We start from the raw sequence: 25331 nt of genomic DNA, 5'->3' as shown, positions 1-25331 counted from the left end.
TGCTGGCTCTGGAGGTGGGAGCTCGGATCGCTGCAGTCCCGGACCCCTCGGTCCCGAGCAATCCACAGCGCTCGGTCTCAGCTCTTCTCTACATCGCCCATGTTTTCATGCTAACCCTGGGCCGACCTTCCAATTAAGTCTTATCCTCAAGGCAGCCGGGGGCTCGGAAAGCAAACCGACCTTCAAGTCAAAAGACTCTGGATTAAGTTCCGGCTCAGCGGGGGCACCAGCGAAGTCAGGGGGCCACCGGAAACCTCAATTTCCTTCCCTGTGAAAGAGGGAGGAGAATCTTTGTGCGTCCTGTGGCTAAAGCCCCTGCGTGAGAAGGGTTTTGGGGACCGGGATCTGACAGGAACCCAGGATCACTCAATCCAAAAGGGTCTCTGAGAGGTCTGAGGGGACCAAACGACCCAGAGGAGGCAGCCGGACCTTTGGGGAGCTTCTTCTCTATAGGGAAAGACAACGTGGACACCCAGGAGTGCACACAAAAAGTAGGATGGGATCATTCCCAGATTCTCAACTCAAGAGAATAAGAGCTGGCGAGGGGATCAAGTGAGTGAACAGAGAGAGAACAGACGCGGGAATGGGACAGAAACGCCTCCTGCCGGGCGAGCGGTCCGGATGGAGATGTAGCCAAGAAGCCGGAGGAGGAGCGGGCGGAGGAGCAGGCAGAGAAGCGGGCAGAGGCCTGCAGGAGAGTTCTGGGAGGAGGCAGCGGGCAGCGGAGGGAGCACTGGGCCAAGAGGAGGTGCTTGGTGCTGACTGAGCGTGCCCAGTGAGGGATGACGGCGAAAGCGAGGGAGGGCCTTGCAAGGACGCGCCACTGCTGCTCGTTTGCAGGGGGCAGGGCCACAAGCGAGGATTCCGTCTCGATTACGCCTGAATCGGATCTCAGCGAGGAAGAGCTGCCCAACGTCGCCGGCCCCCCTCCCTCTTCCAGGGTCACCGGAGCGGGGGCGTAGCCGGCGGGAGGACCAGCGATGGCCGGGGCCGGGGTGGGCGGCCTGGTCTCTCGGATGCTGCACCAAGCTCTTGCCCTCCATAGTGGGGCATTCGCTGCCCTTCCATGAGAGGGCTGGGCACCCCCGGCTAACTCACCGCGGCGGGTCTGATGCCCCTCGGTCAGCCCCGGCCCGGCTCCACCGCCCACTGACTCGAGGCCACGACTGAGCGCCAGGAGACACCGAAGGGGGATGGGGAGCCCCCAGAACGGCGTGGCCCAGCATGTGCAGGAGCCTCACTTGTCGATCACATTGGGGATTCCTCAATGCTGAGACCCTAAGATCTCCCTGAAAGTCATTCTCCCTGCCCTGGTCCCTCAGACTGGAGGCCAAGAGAGCAGGAGGCGAGATAAAACGTTTCATTGGCAGGGAAAGGCTAGGAAGTAGGAGACCGAAAACTGCAGAGGGGGCAGCAGCGGGGACAACCCCCCGGGGGTCAAGGCCACAAGCGGGGGGGAGGAGGGGCAGGCAGTGGCCGTTATGGGACAAAGCGATGCTGCTAACTCGGAAGCATCTCTACAGAGAAGGTGGCCCCAGGTCACCCAGCCAGCCCCTACGAGGGGAAGGGGGCCCCTCCTACCCTGTCTCCCCTGCAGCCCAGAGGGGAGCGGAAGAGCTCTCCCTCCACAGCCCCAACAGAAGAGCTGCTTCCCTCCCATCAGCCTGGGGGGACATTCAGGCTCGGCCCGTGCCATTATCTTTCCCCTCGCTGCAGCTCAGGCTGGCTCCCTGAGCCCGAAGGAAAGCCGAGGGCCGGCGCGGCAGGAGCGTGCAGGACTGCTCAGTGATGTGGATGGCCTGTGGCTGGTGCATCCTGCCCATGGGTGGTATGGGAGCCAAGGGAAGCACGCTTTGTTCTGGGGCCCTCCTGGGCGGGGTTTCCCCTTCCCATCCAGAGGGGAGATGCGGAGAGCGCTGGGTGCCTATGTTTCTGTGCCTGCTCTAGTAGGCTGCGAGCCGAATGAGGGCCGGGTCACATCCGGACTGATATGGCACCTTTCCAACCTATCCGGGGGCATCAAGGTCGGCGGCTGCGGCCTGGCCTTTGCCCCCAGAAGTGGAGCTGAACCCTTGGTGACTGTGGCCTCCCTGAGGGCAGGGCCCACGGCGGCTTCGCCCCAGCCCTGGGAGTGTCCGGCGCACGCTTCCTCAGAGCCGCAGCCAGTCACCGAGCTCGTCCAGTGGCTGCTACGGCCGCGGAGAGTTTTGAGTTTTACTTGTGCTGACTTGTGTTTCTCTTTAATCCTATGGCTCCCCTGGCGCCCAGAAATCAATGAAGGTGAAGAAGTAATTGAAGAGCGGATCTAGAAAAGCTCTTGAGCATGTTAATTGGAAAAGAAGTCGAACTTTAAGATGCAAACAGAAAAACTTTAAAAAGCCTTTCTGAAGGAGAACTGAATGGGCCAAATTGGGGTGGGGCCAGAGGAAAAAGTGAGCATGTGCTGGACCGTGTCCAGGGTCGAAGGAAAAAGTGAGCATGTGCTGGACCGTGTCCAGGGTCGAAGGAAAAAGTGAGCATGTGCTGGACTGTGTCCAGAGGTAGAGCACCTCTGGACACAGGAGAGAGCGCTCTGGCCAGGGGAGGGGCATATTTAATGACGAGAAAATCTTCCTAACAAGTAGAGCTTTTCCCTGAGCAGGCTGGTTGCCCAGCCACAGGAACCCTGTGTGGCAAGGGAGGAGTCCCCGGGGAGGCAGAGATCTCGAGGTTTTCCTCGGCATGGTCTCAGTGCCCCATCCTTGGGCATTTTGTCAGACTAGAGAAAAAGCGTGAGCCTCAAGCAGAGCATGGAGACCCAGCGTGGCCCCCTCCCCACTGGTCCCTTCCCACTTCTGAGCTCGCTCACGGCACCAACTTACTTTAAATCGGCAGCTATCAAGTTAAAGCCGTTGTACAGGTGCGCTTCCGAGGAGATTTTCTTCAGGTAGGAGAAGCTGTCCACTTCCGTGGTCAGGAAGTGGGTGACGAGCTCACCTGCAGAAAAAGGAAGACCGAGATGAACCAGCAGCATCCAAGACCCTCCCGCTCATCCCAATCACCAGAGGAGCCGGGGCCCTAACGGGGCCCACGAGACCCCAGAATGAGGGTCGGAAAGGCCCCGGGAAGTTCCCGCCGCACACGCTGCAGGTTCCAAGGAACAGAGCGGCCATTTCCGTGCCAGCCAGGCTCTTACGTTTATCTGGTTCTTGATGCTTTCCAACATGCTCTGACATCTGCCTCTTCTCTAAACTCACCATTGCCCTGGGATGTTGGCAGGGGACGGTAATTATGCCCATTTTGTAGATGAGGCAACGGGTCAGGGGGTCGCCCACTGCCTGAGTGACAGAGCCCGGTCTCCCAAGCCGGCCTTCGGCTCATCCTAGAGCAGCCCCTCTAGACCACTTCAAACCGACTGTTTCTCGACTTGGTGGCTCTGACTCAGAAAAGGGAACCGCCCGGGGCCCAGAGCTTCCCCTCTCCCTCCCCCTTTGCCCTCTCCCGGCACGGACGTCCCTGCTGTGTTCTCAGTAGAACAGTCACTAAGAGTATGTGACTCCAGGGTTTGTAAGGACTCCCGCAGGGCGCCGAGGCCTTTGGACAGGAGCCGGTGTAGGCGCCGGGCCGCGGTCAGGAGGGGTCTGGAGGCCCACATGAAGCCTCCTCCTGGCCGGACGGGCACCCAGAAGGGGCCCGAGGCATAATGGCCGCAGGTGGGGACGCCTGGCACTGTGGTGAGCGGAGCGGACGTATCCTCTGAAGGGTCAGGAGGGGGGACCCCAGGCTGCAAGGCACAGGGTGGGCCCCAGGCTCAGTCTGCTCTTGGAGAGCTGGCCTCAGCCTGACCAATGGCCTCGGTTGCCCCTGCGCTGCCATCCCGCGGGGAGCTGTACGGGAAGGGAGCCGCCATGGGGCTTCCAGCATCCTTCCTCTGAATTACAGGGCGGTGCATCGGGAAGAGAACTGGGCCAGAGAACTCAGGCATTATTAGCTGGGTGAGCAGCTCACTCAGCCTCAGTTTCCTCATCTGTCAATAGGAGGAGGGGCTGGGGCTCAATGACTTCCAAGGTATCTTCAGCTCTAGGTTTGCATTGCATGAGCCTATCTCCCTGCCCCAGAGCAGGCCGCCGCCAGTGCCACGCATGGAAAAGAGTTGGGTTTTTTAAAAAAGCACCGGACTCGGGTTCCGGAGAGAATGGTGGTTCCTACCTTCACTCTGACTAAGGCTAGATGTGGGGCTGTGTGCCTCAGTTTCCCCAGCTGGCCATGAGGATCTAAGAGCCCCTGCGGGAGGCACCTCACAGGGAACGATACAAAACAGCCTCTCTGTGCCAGCTATTATTAGATTCCCCCCCTCCCCACCCCAGACAATAGCCAGCGCCATCCCACGCCCCCTCCACCTCGTACCTCTGCCTTTGGCGTCTTTATCAAGTTTTGGCTGCATGTAATTTGTCAGGGCTGCCAGCTTCCCTTTCTTGCTGATCCCAAGCCATGACCCTCCTTCTTTACCTTCTTCCATATCGAGACCTGTGTCAAATGATAAAAGGAGGAAAAAGCATCAGCTCTCGGCCCGCTGCCCAGAGGCTCTCCCGCCAATGGCCGCCGCTGCCCCGGACACCCCGACCTAGGCACTTGCTATTCTGCGCACGACTGCCAGGCGATCAAGCCCGGGAGGCCGCTTCCCGCGGTCCTGACTCCGCCTCTGCTCGGCCTGACACTCTGCGCCGCAGTGAGCGTCGGCCACGGGCACCGGCCAGAGAGGACAGCCCTCCCGAGCCACGCGGCTTCTCTTCTCCTTGCCGAGTAAGGGACTCGACCTTGATGGTCTTCAAGGGCCCTCTCTGCTCTCCCAGGTCTTTTATCTCCCTCTCCCGCCTCCTTCACGGGGGAGAATTGCTGGGTGAGTCCTGAGGAAGCTGGTAACTCTGTCACCGGGATGGTCCAAGGCAGGAAACACTTGGAGGTTTTGTGTGAGAAATACGGTGAATAAAAATGACTGAAAAGTTTTAAAAATTAAAATGTGTTTTATAAAAGTAACACGCCAAGAACCTCCACCAGGACTACTTACGGCTCTAATTTAAGATATGTTGAAGTGCCAAAGGATTGCTATAGTTTTCTGTACACAGTGGGTGCTTAATGCTTGTTTATTTTGTGTCTCAAGACCACCAAATGACACCAGTATGTAAGGATTAAGAGACAGCTTGAGGGGCAGCTAGGGGTCGCAGTGGGCAGAGCACCAGCCCCAAAGTCAGGAGGACCTGAGTTCATATCTGACTTCAGACACGTAACACTTCCTGGCTGTGTGATCCTGGGCAAGTCACTTAGCCTCAACTGCCTCAGGGAGGAGGGGAAGAGACAACATGGCTGATGAGACCAAGCTCAGCAGACCCTCCCAGAGGTTGGCAAAGAGTCCCTGTGAGCACTTGGGATGGAGCTGTCTCTAGGTCGGTGCAAGTCACATTTCCTTTGGGCTCCTGCCATTCTGCTTTGCTCCCCGGACAAAGAGCTCTCTTTGACGTGGGCACTCCTCGCTGGGCGGTCCCGTGCCAGGCTCTCCCCAAACTCTGAGTGTCCTTGTACCGCTTCAGTGCGTGGGGGAGCCTTGGGGGAGCCTTCGGGCAAACGTGCTTCGGGCACTCAGATCATGGCTGGCCCATCGGGGCCGTGCCCTCTGCGGCAGAGTTGGAACGCTTGGAGGCTCAGTCCGAGAAAGGCCCTCGGGGTCTGGGGTCCCGCCCCGGATCTTCGGGATCTTCCTGAGACAGTCCGGACGGAAGCGATGCCGTTCCCTGGCCTGGCGCTGGCCGGCTGTGCGGGTTTCAGAGGCGCACGCCATGAGGAAGCACAAGGGCTCTGGGACCTTCAGGCTGCCGGCAGCTTAATATACTCTTCTGACCCACACTTTCCTCTGGAGCCCCAAACTCTGAGCTACCTCTGGTAACTGAGGCACCCCGGAAAGGTGAGGGAGCCGCGCTAAATAAATGTTCAACGAACTAGGAGCCAAAACGTCTGCTTCTCCAGCACTCTGAAGGAACTGGGATGAACGCTCCCCCCTGGCAGGGCTGGCCCTCTGCTGAGAGTCCCTGTCCAGTGTGGGTCTGGAGGCGCCACCATGAGGGTTCTCCCTGCCTGGAGCTTCCCAACATCTGCAAAGGAGGAGCGAGTGTCAGAAGAAGACTTGGGGGGATGCACAGCCTCCAATTGGATGGTGCTTCTGAGCCCAGAGCAGTCCCAGAACCTCCAAGGGCTAGAAGTAGGCCGCTGCTGCCCCATTCATTCCCTGGCGAGCCTTCCCAGCTATTGCTGCACAACGGCCGTGTGTGCGCCGCAGGCAGCCGGCCGCCCCGTCCTCCCACCCAGGATCAGGAGTGGGACACAGGACACGTGAAGAGCTCGGCAGAAGCTGCCGCCGCTTTGTCACCTGAATCAAAAAGGAGGGCGCCTTGGTAAGGATGGGTCAGTGTGGGTCCCACCGGACCACAAACAGCCACACGCAAGGTCTCTGGCTCCGTGGAGTGAGCTGATGGTGCAGCTGACCTGATCAGGGACGATGCACAGGATGAGCGAGGGCGTGGATGAAGTTCCAGGTGCTGAAGACAAATCCTCCTTCATTTTGGAGAGGACCAGGGGAGTCCCAGGTGACGTCCTGACTTGTGCTTCCGGGTGACTTGTCGGATGAGTGGCGATAGCCAGGATGCGGTGGTGACCGTGGTGTTTCCGATGCTGACCGAGTTCCACGGCACCTGCTTCAGCCGCCTTCACGGCTGTTGGGACAAACCATTCCCGCCCCTCCTTCCCCCCAGGAGAAGTCTTCACATGCTTGGAGCAGACAGCCCCAGCTCACCGACGTGTCTGAGGTCTGTTTAGCCCGCCACAGAGTGGGTTTTAGACCGTGTGGCCACAGAGCTTCTTGGAGCCACAGGTGAGAGCTGAGCGACGGGACACCAGCCGTGGATGAGCGGCCCTGAAAAGGCTCAGCAGCACTCACGCTGGAGGGGTTGGTCCTCCCCGAGATCCCCGCACCAATCCACTGACCAAGATGGAGCCATGATGGCGAGCCTCCTCTCCGAGGCACGGCTACCGCAGGAAAGCCGGGAAGCGGACTTCTGAAGGCTCTGCCTAGAAGCACGGAGGCCCCGTTTCCATTTGCTTCTTAGCTCAGACTGAGTATCTACATTCCAGGTTAAAATGGGAATCCGGGGCAAGAGGGACTTGGATGTACAGAAGTTTGTTAAGCAGCCACTTGACGGTGAGGCAGGGTGGTGATCTTTTTCTTCTTTAAAATATATAAGATGAAGGTTCTCTCTGGGGGAGGAGGTTTCTCGAGGAGATTTTCTGGAGGCAGTCTTAGTTGCAGTTAAAAGTAATAATCACCCAAATGCAGCCAGCTGGTAAAAATACAAACGTTTATTTTCTCCTTCCAAAGTAGCCTGGTTAATTGAGGCCTATCTATGTCTCCCGGGTAGCTTCTTCCTCTGAAAACTCTTCTGACTGGCCCCTTTGAAGCTCTATTTATTCGAGAGAGAGGAATTGTGGGATACGAGAGAGAGGGATTATGGGTTTCTCCCATAGTACTCTCTGGCCCTAAGAGCTTCAAGGGAGGTATGAATTCACAAAGTTACACAGTTAACTTTGTGAATCTCCCATACTTGTGAACTCCAATGAGTAAAGGTGTGAACACAAGCATTTTATCCATTAGTTCTACTTAGTACCTTGTTTCAGGTTCTAGCCCAAAACATCTTCTTGTAAGATCAGAACAATAATCTATCAACTCTAATGAGTTAGCAGTTTGTAAAGATTCCAACAAGGCAGTGCTGACACTGAGGCTTGACTGTTGTTAAGAAAAGCATTCTGGGAAACAAAGCGACTCCCTATGCACAGCATCTTGTGTGAATTCCTGTTCAATTCTGTTCACTTATTTCCCCGTAAGCCCACCCCTCCTGACTCTCTCATTTTCTTTTTAAAAACAGATTTTGATTGATATCTGGTGCTTTCATGTCGAAATAGGAATTCCATACATCTATAGTTATCTATGAAATATATTCCATATAGAACTATATAGAATATATATTCCATATATAACATATGTATCATATAGAGAGACATATAACTAGATATCTCTATCTACAGCTTTCCTCTCTCCCCAACTAGAGAACCATCCTTTACAAATAATAGAATTTTTTAAAAAGAAGAAAAAGAGCCCAGCACGCTCATCAATTCTTAGTCCGTTAAATTCACGTCCCATAACTTGCGCCGTCATCTCCCAAAGACGGAGTCCTCGAGATACATGCCTAATGCTGGAATTCTCTGGGTCAAAGGGCAGGGGGGTTTTAGTCATTTTCTTTGCAGAATTCCACCTGGCTTTCTAGAATGGTTGCCAATTCACAGTTCTAACAGCTATTCTTAAAGGTAAGAACTGCCGCAACTATTCTGGAAAGCAATCTGGAATTCCAAACTAAATCCCAACCATTTTGCTGTGGAGTCTTCCTGTCTTTTGTCATTTTTGCCAATTTCCTGAAGTGTTTTTTATGCGCATTTCTTCTATTATTTGCTAGTATTACTTGAGCGTTCTTTCAATCGACTGCGATTCCTTTTCTTTTTCAGAACTGAGTACATTATCCTTCTGACAACTTCTTTATTAGGAAATGATTTCAACTTCTTCATTTGGATATCACTTTCAGCCTCCCAGATTTATGATCTTGGAGTCATCCTTGATTTTTCCTTCTCTCTCTCATGCTCCAGATCTAATGAACGGAGCAAATTTTATTGACTCTTCCTCGATGACATCTCTAGCATCCGGTTCCTTCTCTCTCTCATCCTGCAACCACTTTGGTTCCAGTCCTCACGACTTCTCTCCTGGATTTATTGCCATCACCTTCTAATTCATTCACTTGCTTTCCAGAGCGCCCCTTCTCCCTCCTTCTTTCCCATGGCCACTGAATTGATATTGCCGAATCACAGAACTCCCTAACGGGAAGTACCTCAACTCAGCAACTACCCAATCCAACCCATCCCTACAAAAGAATCCCCGTTAGGCCACACTGGGGATCCTCTGCTTGAAGGCTTCCAAGGAGGGGGAGCTTTTCAGAGAGCCCATTCCACTCAGGGACATAAATAGGCTGCATGCTGTTCCATTCATTTCCTCATGAGTCTTCCCAGCTATTGCTGCACAATAGCCGTGTGTGTGCGCCACAGGCAGCCGGCCACCCCATCCCCGTGGCACCAAGGATCAGGAGGGCCTGCGGGATGCGGGACCTGTAAAGAGCTCTGTGGAACCTGCTGCGGCTTTGTCACCTGAAGCAACGTGGGAAAAGACGGCTCAGTGTGGGTCCCACCAGACCACAAACAGCCACACTCTAGGTCTACAGTGTAGATCCCATAAGACCACAAACGGCCACATGCTAGGTCTACAGTGTGGATCCCATCAGACCAGAAACAGCCACACATCAGGTCTACAGTGTGGATCCCATAAATGGCCCCATGCAAGGTCTCTGGCTCCGTGGAGTGAGCTGATGGTGCAGCTGTGCTGATCTTGTGCTGTAGCAGGGACGATGCACCAGGAAGAATGAGTGCGTGGATGAAGTTCCAAGTGCTGAAGACAAGAGTCCTCCTTCATTTCGGAGAGGACCGATGGCATCCCAGGTGACGTTCTGACTTGTGCATGAACTCGGGGATAGTTCTCATCGTCAGGAATTCTTTTATTTTATTTTATTTTTGCATTAAGTCTCTATTTGCCTCATGATAACATTTACATTCCCAAAAGACAGATTTTGTAGGATCACAGATTGAAAGCTGAAACGAATCACAGAAGTCTTCTAGTACAAACTGTTAATTTTCCCAATAAAAAAACTGAGAACTGTTTGTTTTATGGCAGCACAAGCCACAAAGTAGTGGAGATGGGATTTGAACCCAGGACCCCAGCTCCACATCGGACTATGTCACTCCTCTGCTCCAGAAGCTTCAGTAGTTTCTTTTTGCCTCGTGAGTTATTGGTATCGAAAGCCTTTTCCATCTGGCCTTCATCCACTTTCTGGGCTTTTCACACTTTGCCTCCCACACAGCACTCTCATGTTCCACACGGACTGTCCTCTGTTCTGTTTCCTGGAAGGCCCTCCCTTCTTCCTCGGCCCCACGGCCATATCTTCCACCCCTCAGGTGCCAGTGCTCCCGCCCTCACTGTATTTCCCCCAACAGAAGATAAGCCCCTTGAGAGGAGGAGGGCTTTTTCCATATTGGTCCTTGCCTTCCCAGTGCCTACCTCTGGGAAGCAGATCCATAATCAATTCTTATAAATCTGCAACTGGAAGGAAGCCTCTTACAGCAAATACAACATAAACTCGTGGATGGCTGCTTTCTTTCCGGCCTTCTCCGATAGGAGAAAACACTGGTAAAGACGTGGCCTTGATGGGACGCGCTCCTGCACCGCAGTCCTGGTGGTATATAGAGAAAGGGTGGGAGACTCCATATAACACTGTTTCCATTGGGGAGATTCTCTCTTAAAAAATTTATTCTTTTTTTCTTATTAAAGCTTTTTTATTTACAAAGCAAATGCATGGGTAATTTTCTAACACTGACCCTTACAAAGCCCCCTGTTCCAAATTTTCCCTTGCTCCTCCCACCCCCTCCCCTAGGAGGCAGATAGAAGGATTCCCAAGATAGGGTCTGTTTAAAGAGAGGAAGTGGGTAAAGCTCCCGGGAGCTCATGTGAGAAGAGGCCATTTTCATTCTCGTGCTCACGCTCCTTGTCTCGTATCCATAGAAGTTAATAATGGGCTAGAAGCCTTTTCTCAACAACAGAGGACCGCGTTCTTGCCTCGACCTTGCATCCACCGGGCCGCTAGAGGAGAGCCGAAAGGGGACGGCCACCACCGAACAGCGTGTGATCCCGGCCCGTCTCGAAGACGGTAATGAAGAACAAAGACGTGAAAGTCAAAGGGATGATCCCGTGGCATAAGCCAAGCGTTCACATCCGTGAGTCTGTGGTCACATACCCGAGGGTCACTTCCCAAAGGGGAAGAAGATTCCATTTTATCCCAGTCCCGTTTAATGAGAAAAAGCTGCATGCATAAGCCAGAAAAGCTCCTGTTCCTCTCCCCAGCTTCAAACAGGAAAAGAAAAAAAGGCTCTGAGAGCCCCCTCTCTCTCCCCCACAACATCAAAGATCGATTTTAATGTTCTGCCACCTTGCTATGGGCGACCGGCTGATTAAAATTCAGATTTGTCTCATCAAAGGGCCACTTGAGTCGTAGCTTCAGAAGAGGAAGAGGCTGTTTGCCCGGCATCTGGCAGGGATTCAGAGACAGTCAGGACCTCAGAAATGAAGGGAGCTGGGGAGGGGGGGTTGTGGCAGGGGGAGTACCTTCTCTGCGCCAGCTTTCTCGCCAAAGGGAAGAGCAGAGCAGTAACAGAAAGTCACTGCAGCCAGAATCTTCCATTCCAATGGCTCCAATTTCTGGAAGAACTTAGGGTTTTCTTCACTGGAGCAAGGGGGCTGGGCCAGACTCAAGCTTGTAGCTAGAGCAGCACCCCGAGCCCCCTGGCTTCGGCACACTGGCTCCCATCCACCCCGGGCCCGACAGCCTATAAAACGAGAGCTAATGGCAGGGGCGGTTTCTTTTTCATGAATTCACCCTCAAAAATGAATCAACATGCTCCGGACAAGTCCAGGTCGTACCACGGACTTCCTGTCCACGAATCTGTCCATATTCTTCTTTAAACTATAGGCCTCTTTACATTTTGGGACAGCAAGGTGGCGCAGTGGACAGAGGCCCGAGGCTAGAGCTGGGAAGACTTAAGAGTTCAAATCTGGCCCCAGACACTGTATGACCCTTGGGCTAGTCACTTAATCCTGTTTGCCTCAGTCTCTTCATATGTAAAATGAGCCAGAAAAAGAAATGACAAACTACTCCAGTGTCTTTGCCAAGAAAACCCAAAAAAGGGGTTACAAAAAGCCGAACGTGACCGAAAACAACTGAACAGCTGTTTTTATTTTCAATCTGTACCACTGCTAAGTTTACTATTCGCTATATAAACCGGGACTTTCTTTTACTTACCACAAATTACCTTCCACTTTGCTAAGAGGATTCAAAATTCAGAGGTGAGTTGGGCTACGTGAGCTCAATGTTCCCTTCCAAATCCAGGTGTCTAGATCTTTATGAAATGAGAAGATGGATATAAAAGCACTCTGGATGCTGCAAACACGACACTAAGGGAGCCATTATCATCTTCCCAATTTCCTTTACTCAACGGCTCTTCCTAACACAGGTCGTGACCACAGGTTCTTAATCTGGTTCCAGTGAACCGTGGCCAGTCCCACCAAGCTGGAAGGCATTAAGAGCTGGATCCTGAGAGGAGTCGGCTGCCCACAGAACAGGCATAAGCACAAGTCTAGTGTATCAAAGGGCATCTGCCGCCACCCGAGGGTGGGGGAAAGTTGTCCTTCGTTCTTGAGGACATGGCGTCACTATGTTAGAGCGGAGTTACAGTGGCTGGTCCATGCGAGCTCAGAACGCTCTGCCACAGGGCTGGCACGGAGTCCCCATGCACATCTGGGGCGACATCTGAGCTACTTCAGAGCGCGGCACCTTCTCCGATGAGGGCACGCCTTGCTGAGTGGTCCCATGCCAGTGTCTCCCGTATCATGCAATCGATTCTAAAGTTCTTCAGAGAGACCTCGAGAGTGTTCTCGTATTGCTTTTTCTGACCCCTTGTGAGCCCCGGCTCCGTGTGAGTTTTCCATAAAACAATCTTTTTGGCAAGAGTGCATTTGGCAATCGAACAACGAGGCCGGCCCAGTGGAGTTGTGCTGTCTGTAGTAGAGCTGGAACGTTCGGCAGTTCAGTTCAGAAAAGAACCTCAGGGTCCGGTACCTCATCCCACCAGGCGATCTTCAAGATCTTCCTAAGACAATTCAAATGCAAGCGGTTCAGTTTCCCGGCCTGGCGCGGGCACATTGTCCAGGTTTCACAGGCACACAACCATGAGATCATGAAGACCTTCAGTTTGGGAATCAGTCTAATCTCTCTCCTCTCCCACATACATTAACTTGCAAATAGGGGTGCCGACAGTGACGCCATCTCTGAAGCCAGAAGGTGTGGGAACCACACCAAGGGAACGGGCCCATCTGGAACATTCCCATTCGCACCCGGGCCCTGAAAGAACACGTCCCAAAAGAGGAGAATGGGGGAGGGAGAGAGGTTACTGGATAACCTAGAGCAGGGGTCCTCAAACTACGGCCCGCAGGCCAGATGCAGCAGTTGAGGATGTTTACCCCCCTCCCCCAGGGCTATGAAGTTTCTTTATTTAAAAGCCCATAAAACAAAGTTTTTGTTTTTACTATAGTCCGACCCTCCGACAGTCTGAGGGACAGTGAACTGGCGCCCTATTTGAAAAGTTTGAGGACCCCTGACCTAGAGAAATGTCAGCCTAAGCTGATAGGTAGTTTTGGATTCTGCTGGAAACCTTGCTCGGATGGAGTCGGTTGCATTTAGATACAGCCGACAGGTTCTTGCACTAGTTATGACTGCCACGAATGTTTAAGGCCTTGTGGAAGAAGAGGAAGAACCCAGCTGAAAATCTCTGTCTTTTCCATGCAGGTTCAGGATGGAGATTTCCTTCCCAAGGTCTAGACCGCTCTGCCCCTCATTTCTCACTGTTTGTCCAGGTAGCACCAGCCCCATTCGTGGAGAAGATTGCCCCTGGCTAGAGCTCTCCAGGCTCCCCCCCTTTTTACTTTAAAACATTCATCCACACTCAAAAGCATTTATTGAGCCCATGTTGTATACAAGGTCCTGGGTATAAACAGTATAAAAGCTGCCCTCAAAGAGCTTACCATCTGGTGGGAGGGGAGGAGAGAAAAACCATGCACTTGGATGAAATGAATGAATATTTCTCAAAAATACTGTGAGATGGAGCAGATCGGACCCTAGGCCTAAGAGCCTCAGGAAGTCACGTGCCCCAGGAAGCAGACCACAGCGCTGACCATTGGTCAATAGCTGCTTCCTTTCCAGTTCATTCAAGGAATCTAAAAATTCATTTTTAGGAGGGAGTGTACTTCCATCTTGGTGCTTTAGATACCCTTCCGCTCTCAACACGCGCCCACTCTATTCTGAACTGCTCAGACACTGTGTTGGCCCTCTTCTTGCAAGAACCGAATGAAAACTTTCTGTTGTACCTAGAGACGCCTCCGAGGAGTCAAACTGGGTAAGAGGGGTTTAACATAACTCCCTCCCACACGTGCCCAAATAAAGATGATATAACAGGAAACGAAACGAGTACAGGTGCTTTTAAACGGCAGGCACAAGGTGAGTGCCCTTGAAGTACAAGGAAGGGAGAATCCCTTCTGGCTGCGGAATTACAAGAGGGATAACATGAGTGTTCAAGGAAGGGAGCCAAAGATTAGAGGCAGGAACAATGAAAACAGTCACAAAGTGAAATGGATTGCCTAGACGGGCGCAGAAGATCCTCAAGTAGAGGCTGCCACATGTACTGGCGAACATTTAACGACCAGCTATTTCACACTTTCCAGTTGAATTTGCATCATTACCATGTTCTTAAGCCTAGACAATTAAGGAGACAATAAATCAAGTCCTGATTTGTAATCCTTATCTATTTCTTTTTTTTTTTTTTAGTAGTAGTAGTAGTTTTATTATTTTTACCTTTATTTTATTTCTATTTTATTTTATTTATTTATGCTGAGGCAATTGGGGTTAAGTGACTTGCTCAGGGTCACACACTTTTTTTTTATTTTTATTTTTAAAGCTTTTTATTTCAAGACATATGTACGGATAATTCGTCAACACTGACCCTTGCATAGTCTGGTGTTTCAGATTTTCCCCTCTTTCCCCCATCCCCTCCCCTTAGATGGCAAGCAATTCAATAGATGTTAAACATGTTAAAATATATGGTAAATCCAATACGTGTGTTTACCGATTTCTAAGTCATAAATGTTCATGCTGAAAATTAACCAAAGGGCTCCCAGCTGACGCCAGCACATCCTTAAGGAGCCGGCCGCTTATCTAGGACAGAGACGGGACAGCCCGAGATCCCACTTAACTCTAAGCATTTATGATTGTGGTAGAAGGCAAACTTATGAGCAGAGGCACAAAGCTACCTTTGCAAGAGTATTATGTGATCAGGGAAGAGTCTGTAGTCCAATACTACAATGTTCCTAAAGTAGGAATTAATGAAGAAAAATAAGGAATTGTGGGTAGGTGTGTGGATGTGGATGATGGGAAAGAACATCAGAACAGAATGAGAATTCCATTAAGTCAGAGCCACAGGGGACCACGATGCCATGGCAGCCAGCCCTGGACATCGAGGCCTTGGTGAGAAAGGGGCAGGAAACCAGAAAGAGGCCCTTGAGGACGGACCGGCCAGCAGCGAGAGCCCAAACTGCACGTTGGGAGGTAGGTGATTTAAGAACATTCTGTGTCAGAGCCCGACCCAGGAGTGACCGTCGTGGGGACAGGCCCCTGTCCTTGCTGTCCTGGCACAGTCAAGCCCAATCACACTTTTTAAGAACTTACCGCTAAGGATCTCATTGTTGCTGCCCCAAAAATCAGCCAGTTTGGATGGTCGATGGTAGAATTCATCTCTGTTCGCCGCTAGGATGAGTCTGGGGGGGAAAAAAAAGAACCTCTGATTTGATCATTTACATCTAAACCTTTGCACTTCTTAAATGGCGATTGTATTGGGAAGTGGCTGCTTCTGGGAATATATGCCTTTACTGCATCAAAACACAAGGAGAGCAGCTTGTTCCACTCCCTCATTTTATGGGGGGGGGGGAAGGGAAAGGAAGTCTAGGTCAGGAACTGCTTGTCATAACACTCCTGAGAGGCAGGGGCTAGTATGATCCCCATTTTAAGCTGAGGAAACTGAGGCAGACAGAAATGAACAACTTGCCCAAAAGTCACACAGCTAATATGCGTGCCTAAGGCTGGATTAGAATCCAGTTCTTCTGATTCCAGATGCAGCACTGTTTGCTATGGCACCATCTAGTGGCCACAGCTGAGAACCACCAGATGAACCACCAAACCCAGGCCTTCCTAACTCCAGGTGCAGCACTGTTCCCTATGCCGCCACCTAGTGGCCACAACTTGGACCTGCCAGATGACCACCATACCCAGGCCTTCCTGACTCCAGGTCCGGTACTGTTCACTATGGTGCCACCTTGTGGCCACAGTTGGGAAACACCAGAGATGACCATCTAACCAGGCCTTCCTGACTCCAGGCCCAGTACTGTTCACTATGGCGCCACCTTGTGGCCACAGCTGAGAGATGACCATCTAACCCAGGCCTTCCTGACTCCAGGCCCAGCAGTCTATCCATCATGCCCCATGAACACCTTTCAGAGCAGACACATCTTTCCGCCATTGCTTTCAGCCCCTCCCACGCCAGACTCCTGGAGCCCATCCCAAAGGCGGAGATATGGAAGAACCCACATGTGAGCAGGACACCAAAGCGTGGCAGGAAACCACAGAGACCACATAGTGGGGAGGCCCCAGGAGCTGCAGGGGCCCTCGGAGGAGCGTCCCCCAATGGAACAGGCAAGCTTGGCCAAGTGATATTCTACAGCAGGTGGCACTGTTACAATTGCCAGCTTCCAGGGACAGAAAATAGATCCCCCAAAGTGGGGGCCAGTCTGGATGGCCCCTGGAAAGGCGGTGGAGCTTGCAGTGTCCCACAAAGGCTCAGCTTCTTGACATCAATGTTCTTCTAATGATGTCGTCTGGCTGCAAGTTACAGGCATTGAGATCGACAGAGAATTCAGGGAGCGGGCCCTCCAAGGTGCTGCAGAGAGGGGCATGATGGGAAAAGATGGGGCCCAACAAGGGAATGAGAAGGAGTCAGGACCCCCTGAGGTCAGTTTTCTGCAGAAGATTTTCAGGAGGACATAGACAAGAGGACAAGAGAGTTCCTGGGTTTAAGAATTTTAATTGAAAGAGAATACAATGACTTCTCATTTACCTTGTGGACAGTCCAACAGGTCAGGCCATTTTCCCAGTGACCATTCAGGGGTGGTCAAAGTCCTGACAACAGGTTCCAAACCTGGATCTTTAATCTAATTATTAGGCACCTACTAAGTGCCAGGCAATGGGGATACAAAGACAAAGTGAGATTGCCCCTGACCTCAGGGAACCTCTATTTTATTGGTGGTCTATCACCTATTCACAGAAAAGAAAATGGAGGATACACACAAAATAATACATGGAGACTGGAGAAGAGGGCACTAAAAGCTGGAGGAAACCGGAAAAGCTTCCTGAAGGAGGGAGCTGGAGGGTCTAAGAGGAGACCTGAGGAAGAAGAGCATTCTGGGCACATGAGACAAGGCAGTGCCAAGCCAAGGGAAAATCTGAAATGTCTACACAGCAGGAAACAGAGTGAGCTCTTTGACTGGAGGGTAGAGGGCATGATGGGAAACTCTGTCATCAATCAGTCAGCTTTAAATGCCAGAAGGACCTTTCATTTGATGGTAAAAGCAATGGGAAGTCACTGATGCTTCTTGGTCAGGGAAGTGGCACCTGACTTTTAGGAAAATCAATAGGTCAGCAGTGTGGAGGATGGACAAGAGGAAGTCCCTGGCAGGTGAGAAATGAGGAGAGCCCAACAATGTTGGCAATGGTACCAGTGAAGAGAAGGGGAATTTTAAATTCAGTTTAGTCTAAAATTTCTTTTTCAAATGCTTGAAAGGTTCCGATTCCTCCAATAACAACATGACCTGCTTTGTGTAATTTAATGAAAAGAAATGTGGAAAAACTGACATGACTCAAAATAATCTGATTAAGAACAGACATTTGGATTCCCGGTTTGCCTTCCTGGCTACTGAGCAGGAAGTACTGAGGGCTTAATGGACCTTTAAAGGAAGTGATCATGATGATGACTGAAAAGTGCTGGTTTTCCAGAAGATTTGGGGGCAAGTTTGGTCAGTGCAGAGCCCAGGTGAACTATAGTGTCTGTTCAGCAGTCGGGATAATGCTTAAGAATTTTAATAGTACTAATATTATTATATCCCAATACAATAAGCCTTCTCTTTACTTATGCTTGTGACAACTTTCGTGCTTACCATTTATTTTATGAATAAGCAGTTCCATATCTGATTGTGTTTCATGTGAATGACTGGTAGAAAGGTGACGACCTTTCTACCCCTCTTGCTTGGAGGAGACCCTAGTTAGGAGCCAAACCTGTGCTTTAAATCACTTCCCCCCGGGGGCTGCGCGGACTTGAGTGTAAGGAGAGAGTAAGGAGCCCAAACTGATCAGGCTCCCCCTATAAACTAAATCCTGGAAGACCCCTGATCTCAGTCCTCAGCTGAGAAGGCAGAAAGGACCAGACTGGGTGACGATAAGAGGGGGAAAGGCAGTAAGAAAAAAAGTGAGAGTTGGTGAAATGAAGTCACGTCACAATAAATTCAGCGTCTGTGTAAAGTGGGTTGGGCGTTGCTGAATAATTCAGGAATATTCATTGCCGAGTTATTTTGGAGAGTGAGTTTGCAAAGGAGTCCAAAACTACAAGTCATGATCTGGATAAATGATTTCTAGTTAACTAGTGGTTTTGTTAAAGTGGCAATTCAGAGACCAGTGAATTAAACACAAGACAAGTCGCTTCTCTCCAAATGCAGACTCTTGTTTTGTTCCCATTTCAGCAAAAGTACCTTTGCAAACCACAAAGTGCAATGATTATGACTGGGAAAATGCCCAAGAAGGATTTGTGGACACTCGGCGCACACCCAGAAATTAAGTGATGGGAAAAGGAGAGAATGGAGATTTTTGGTTGCTGCAATTAATTTTAATTATTTAAATAATGAGTCCAGCATAAAATCATTCCCTGGAAACACAGCAGCCACTCTCTAAGGGCCCGAGGTGACCTTGGGGTGAGGTGGTGGGACTGACTCAACAGCCCTGAGCACACAAGCGACTCCTGCTGAGAGCTGCAGGAGCGAGAGCATCATCCGGATCAGCGGGGACAGACAAGAGAGCTAAATGGATGGACACATGGGTGGCGGAACATGGGAAGTACCTACTGTGTGCTAGATATCCAGTTAATCCTGTGACATGGATAAAAGCAAGCACGACAGGCTCTTCCCTAGAGGAGCTTATAATCAAACGGGAGGGAAGAAAACATGCAAAATGGAGTTTAGGAGGAGACAGCATGGAGATGGGCTGGGGTTCTGGCCCTGCCTTGCGATGGGCAGACTCGTCCACGATGTGCTTTGCAAGCGTGGGGACAAGGTCAAAGCAAGCCTTCAGAAGGCCAGTGTGGTTCCAGGGGCAGAGCCCAATGTTCAGGTTGGGAGGGCAGGGAGGGGATGACTAGGGCACACATTAAGGAAGACACCAAGAAAATTCACATCATTGATCTAAACTTGGGAGGGGTCACAAAGGTCACCTTCGTGTTATTGTTATTTTTACATCTGGGGTATTAAGTAGTGAGCTTGGGGATAATGCTGGGCCAAGAGTCGGGAGAAATTGACCTTGGGGATTCCACTTGACCTCTGCCTGACTCAGTTTCCTCATTTGTAAAATGGCGATAAGAACAGCACCTCCCTCCCAGGATTGTTGTGTATCGTATAATCCAGCACCATTCACAGAGTAAGTACTTTGTCCTTGTTTGCTGTGATGACATGACAACAAAGAAAATTACTTAACTACATTAGCTTCTTCATCTATAAAATGAGAATAGTAATGGCTCCTCCCAGGGTTGTTGTGAAGATAATGGGATAATATGGGTAAAGTGCTCTGTGAATCTTAAAGAGTTATGCAGAAGATCTCAGATTAAAGGAAGCTATCCATCCAGCTGAATTCTCTCCAAATTCTCCTCCAACCTTAAAATAACCCTCAAATCAAATTTTGGAGAGGAAGTCAACAAAAAATAAGGATGCCAGGATAATACACCATGAACAAGTAGAATTCATACCAAGAATGCAGGGCTGGTTCAATATTAGGAAAACTATTAGCATAATTGATTATATCAATAATCAAACTAACAAAAATCATATGATTATCTCAATAGGTACAGAAAAAGCATTTGATAAGATCCAACATCCATTCCTATTAAAAACACTAGCGAACAGAGAAATAAATGGAGTTTTCCTTAAAATAATGTAATGGGGACAAACTAGAACCATTTCCAATAAGATCAGGCATGAAATAAGGTTGCCCCCATCACCACTACTATTCAATATTGTATTAGAAATGTTAGCTTTGGCAATAAGAGAAGAAAAAGAGATTAAAGGAATTAGAGTAAGTTATGAGGAAACCAAATTATCACTCTTTCCAAGATGATATGATGGTATACTTACTTAGAGAACCCTAGAGAATCAACTAAAAACTAGGAGAAATAATTCACAACTTTAGCAAAGTTGCACCATACAAAATAAATCCACATAAATCATCAGCATTTTTATATCTTACCAACAAAATCCAGCAGCAAGAGATAAAAAAAAAATCCATTCAAAATAACTGTTGATAATATAAAGTATTTGGGAATCTATCTGCCAAGGGAAAGTCAGGAACTATATGAACACAATTACAAAACACTTTGCACACAAATACAGTCAGATCTAATCCGTTGAAAAATATCAAGTGCTCATGGATAGGCAGAGCAAATGTAATTAAAAATGACAATACTACCTAAATTAATGTACTTATTCAATGCCATACCAATCAAACTCTCAAGAAATTATTTTATAGATCTCAAAAAAAAATTACAAAGTTCATCTGGAAGATTAAAAAGTCAAGAATCCCAAAGTGAATTAATGAAGAAAAAAAGGCCAAGGAAGGTCGCCCAGCTGTGCAAGACCTAAAACTATATTATAAAGCAGTAGTCATCAAAACCATTTGGTAGTGGCTAAGAAATAGAGGAGTCATCAGTAAAATAAGTTAGGTTCACAGGACAAAATAGTCAATAACTATAGCAACCTAGTGTTTGACAAACCCAAAGATGCCAGCTTTTGGGATAAGAACTTACTATTTGACAAAAACTACTGGAAAAATTGGACATCAGTATGAAAGAAACTAGACATTGACCCACCCCTTATACTGCATACCAAGACAAGGTCAAAATGGGTTCATGATTTAGACATAAAGAGTGATATTATAAGCAAATTAGAAGAACATGGGATAGTTTACCTCTCAGATCTGTGGAGGAAGAAGGAATTTGTGACCAAAGAAGAATTGGAGATCATTATTGATCACAAAATAGATAATTTTGATTATATTAAGTTAAAAAATTTTTGTACAAACAAAACTAATGCAGACAAGATTAGAAGGGAAGCAATAAATTGAGAAAACATTTTTATATTTAAGGGTTCTGAGAAAGGCCTCATTTCTAAAATATATAGAGAATTGACTCAAATTTATAAGAATTCAAGCCATTCTCCAATTGATAAATAGTCAAAGGATATGAACAGATAATTTTCAGATGAAAAAATTAAAACCATTTCTATTATGAAAAGATGCTCTAAATCACTATTGATCAGAGAAATGCAAATTAAGACAATTCTAAGGTGCTACTACACACATGTCAGATTGGCTAAGATGATAGGAAAAGATAATGACGAATGTTGGAAGGGATGTAGGACACTGAAACATTGATGGTGGGAACTGTGAATGAATCTAGCCATTATGGAGAGCAATTTGAAACTATGTTCAAAAAGTTATCGAACTGTGGCTATCCTTTGACCCAACAGTGTTTCTATTGGGCTTATATCTGAAAGAGATCTTAAAGGAAGGAAAAGGACCTATACATGTACAAAAATGTTTGTGGCAGCCCTTTTCGTAGTGGCAAGAAACTGGAATCTGAGTGGATGCCTATCAGTTGGAGACTGGTTAGGTAAATTGTGATATATGAATGTTATGGAACATTATTGTTCTGTAAGAAACAATCAGTGGGATGATTTTAGAAAGGCCTGGAGAGACTTACACGAACTGATGCTGAGTGAAATGAGCAGAACTAGGAGATCAGTATACACAGCAATGGCAAGATTATAGGATGATTAATTCCCACTGATCGTTTCTTATAGAACAGCACAATCTCTACTGATCCAATATCCCAAAGAGATCATAAAAGAGGGAAAGGGACATGTAGCAGCCCTTTTTGTAGTGGCAAGAAACTGGGAACTGAGTGGATGCCCATGAGTTGGGGATGGCTGAATAAATTATAGTATGTGAATGTTATGGAATACTGTTGTTCTGTAAGAAACCATCAGCAGCATGATTTTGGAGAGGCTAAATTGAAGTGAAGTGAAGTGAGTAGAACCAGGAGAACATTATACACAAGAACAGCAAGACTATGAGATGATGAACTGTGACAGACGTGGCTCTTTTCAACAATGAGACAGATGATTCAGGCCAATTTCAACATAGTTAGGATGGAGAGACCCATCTTCACTTAGAGAGAAAACTGTGGGGACTGAATCACAGCACATCATTTTCACCCTTTTTTCTGTGATGGTGTTTTTTTTTTTTTTCCTTTCTCATTTTTTTTCCCTTTTTGACCTGATTTTTCTTATGCAACATGATAAATGTGGAAGTATGTATAGAATTGCACATGGTTTTTTTTTGTTTGTTTATTTGTTTGTTTTAAATTGAAATTTATTTTTAAATTATTAAACATTTCTTTTCTTCCATCTCCACCCCCTAGAAAAATAAACCCAAATTCACAACAAAAAGACCTAATCAAGCAAGACCCATCCCCATGGTTTTAAATCCAAAAATATATGTCTCATTCTATGTATTAATCCATCAACTTCTCTGTTAAAAGGCCACCCCCTTCTTTCTACCCCTATAACAATTTTCCTAGCTCAGGCGCTCATTACTTTTTTTTTTAATAAGATATATGCATGGGTAATTTTTCAGCATTGACAATTGCAAAACCTTTTGTTCCAATTTTTCCCCTCCTTTCCCCTACCCTTTCTCCCCCAGATGGCAGGTAGACCAATACATGTTAAATATGTTAAAGTTTATGTTAAATACAATATATGTATATATGCCCAAACAGTTATTTTGCATTGGCACACTTTTTTTTTTAAACATATATTGTATTACTTGCTGTCTAGGGAAGGAAGTGAGGGAAAAGGAGGGAGAAAAATTTGAAACACAAGGATTTGCAAAGGCAAATGTTGAAAAACTATCTTTGTATGTATTTTGAAAATAAAAAGCTATTATTAAAATTAAAAAAAAAAACTTAGGAGATCAGCTGGAGAGACCCATAACACTTGGATGGTACTGGCCTGGAGTGGACAGGGAGAGAGCACCAGCAGTGGCTGTGACAATAGAAGCAACAGTAGCAGCAACTTCAAGAGCTCTCAGTGCAGAGATAGTTAGGAGGCTAGACAATTGGTCAGGAAAAAATTACAGAAGATCTTTTGCTGGCACGAATTGGCAACTCTATTACCTATATGCAGTTCTGGGTTGTAGTTCTAGGGTAAAGAAGAATACCTGTGGTCAGTCCAAAGAAGCAGGGGCCTTTCCTGAGTAAGGACTGGAGTACAGATCAAGAGAACAGTGATTATACTTTTCTCAGGATCACACCATTTTAGAAGTACCAAAAATGTGCAGACCCTCCAGAACTAACTTTGAAAACAGTAGCATGAAAAAGCCTAAAGCTTGGGACAGTTTCCCCCCAAAACCCAACTTTAACATTAAATTCAAAGTCAAGAAATGGGCTGAAAAATGAGCAAACAACAATAACAAAAAGAATTTGATCATAAAAAGCTACCATGGGGCAGGGAAGACCAAGACATAAATTCAGAAGACGACAACAGTGTGAAAACAAGCATAAGCAAAGCCTCAAAGAAAAATTCTAATTGGACTCAAGCACAAGAAGAATACTTGGAACTTAAGAGATGGATGAGAGAGGAAAAATTGGGAAAAGAAATAAGAATGATGCAAGAAAAATATAAAAAGAGAATGAACAGCTTGGGGAAAAAATCCACAAAAATATGTAAAAACCTAAATGACTATTAATTAGGAAAATGCAAATTAAAACAACTCTGAGATACCATCTTACACTGATCAGAAACAACAAATACAGAAAAGGATGAGGGAAAATAGAAAACTAATGAATTGTTGGTAGGGAGTAGTAAACTGTTCAAGCATTCTATAAAACAATCTGGAACTGTGCTTGTATCAAAGAACAAAGAAAAGGACCTAGATGTAAAAAAAAAAAAAAATGATGTCAGCTCTTTTGTGGGGAAAAAAGGTTGGAAATCAAGGGGATATTCATCAATTAAGGAATGCTTGAAGAAGTTGTGGTATATGATTGTGATGGAATCCTTATTGTGCTATAAGAAATGAGAAGGCCAGAGAGTGGGGGGAAATTGATTTCAGAAAAAACATGTCAAGACTCATATGAACTGATGTAAAATGAAGTGAGGCAAACCGAGAGGAGATCATTGTGCCTGATAAACAGCTATGTTGTAATGATGATCAATTGTGAAAGACTTGGTTATTCAGATCAAGACAATGATCCAACACAATTCCAAAGGACACATGGTGAAAAAATGCCATCTCCCCGCCCTGGAGAGAGAAAACTGATGAACTCTGAATGTGAATTGAATTATAGTTTTCTCACTTTATTGTTCTTGCTTTAAAAAAATTATGGCTAATACAGAAATATGCTTTGCATGATTTCACATGTATAATTGATATCATATTGCTTGCCTTCTCAATGGGTGAGGAAGGGAGAGAACATGGAACTTAACATTTTAAAAGAATGCTAAAAATGAATAAGTAATAAATCAGAAAAATAAAGAATGATGCTGCTGGGGAGTCACACATATACACCAAAAAGAACTCTATAAATGCTAGCCATTATACAAAAAGAAATTGAGACCCAGGAAGTAGATTATTTGCCCAAGGTCATCGAGGTAACTAAACATAAGTGAGATTTCACCTCAGATTTAATGACTCAAGAGCCAGTACTCTTGCTACCACACCTGGGACAAGCAGACACAACAATTTTCCTAGCTGCCTTCTTCAAAGTCAAGGAATTGCTGAAGCGACATAGAAATCCACAAGGGAGGAAAGCTCTCCTTGGGATGCTGAGACAATGCAAGTTTGCCCTTCTTGCACTCCTGAAGCATTCTGGAGGTTGACTCCCAATGCAGACAATCCAAACCTTAAGGCGCAAGAAATTAGCCCAGATAATCCCCCAGCATTTAACAGCACCCCTTCCTCCACCTTAAATATCCTGGTTACACACACACACACTCACATACATACATACACACACACACACACACACACACACACACACTCACATACACATCATGCTAACACGTTGTGCAGCATAACACATCTGAAAAGCAGTGAGGAAGAACAGGGAACAGAATGTTGAACTTGGAATCGGGA

General features: G+C 47.7%; 1 protein-coding gene across 3 annotated transcripts in view; it reads right to left on the bottom strand.

The window, feature by feature from the left end:
- Positions 1 to 25331, bottom strand: part of TANGO2 (transport and golgi organization 2 homolog) — a 154704-nt gene that overhangs the window by 43368 nt on the left and 86005 nt on the right. For all 3 annotated transcript variants that reach the window (XM_051973229.1, XM_051973227.1, XM_051973228.1), the window contains exons 3-5: positions 15507 to 15595; positions 4387 to 4506; positions 2862 to 2976 (exon numbers count right to left, since the gene is read on the bottom strand). In XM_051973229.1, the coding sequence (XP_051829189.1) occupies positions 2862 to 2976; positions 4387 to 4506; positions 15507 to 15595 (324 nt within the window). The remainder of the gene's footprint in view (positions 1 to 2861; positions 2977 to 4386; positions 4507 to 15506; positions 15596 to 25331) is intronic.

This window comes from Antechinus flavipes, chromosome 1 (assembly GCF_016432865.1).
Source record: "Antechinus flavipes isolate AdamAnt ecotype Samford, QLD, Australia chromosome 1, AdamAnt_v2, whole genome shotgun sequence".
NCBI classification, from domain to species: Eukaryota; Metazoa; Chordata; class Mammalia; order Dasyuromorphia; family Dasyuridae; genus Antechinus; species Antechinus flavipes.
Note: the sequence above shows the minus strand (reverse complement) of the source record. Positions and strands in the feature narration are given on the sequence as shown.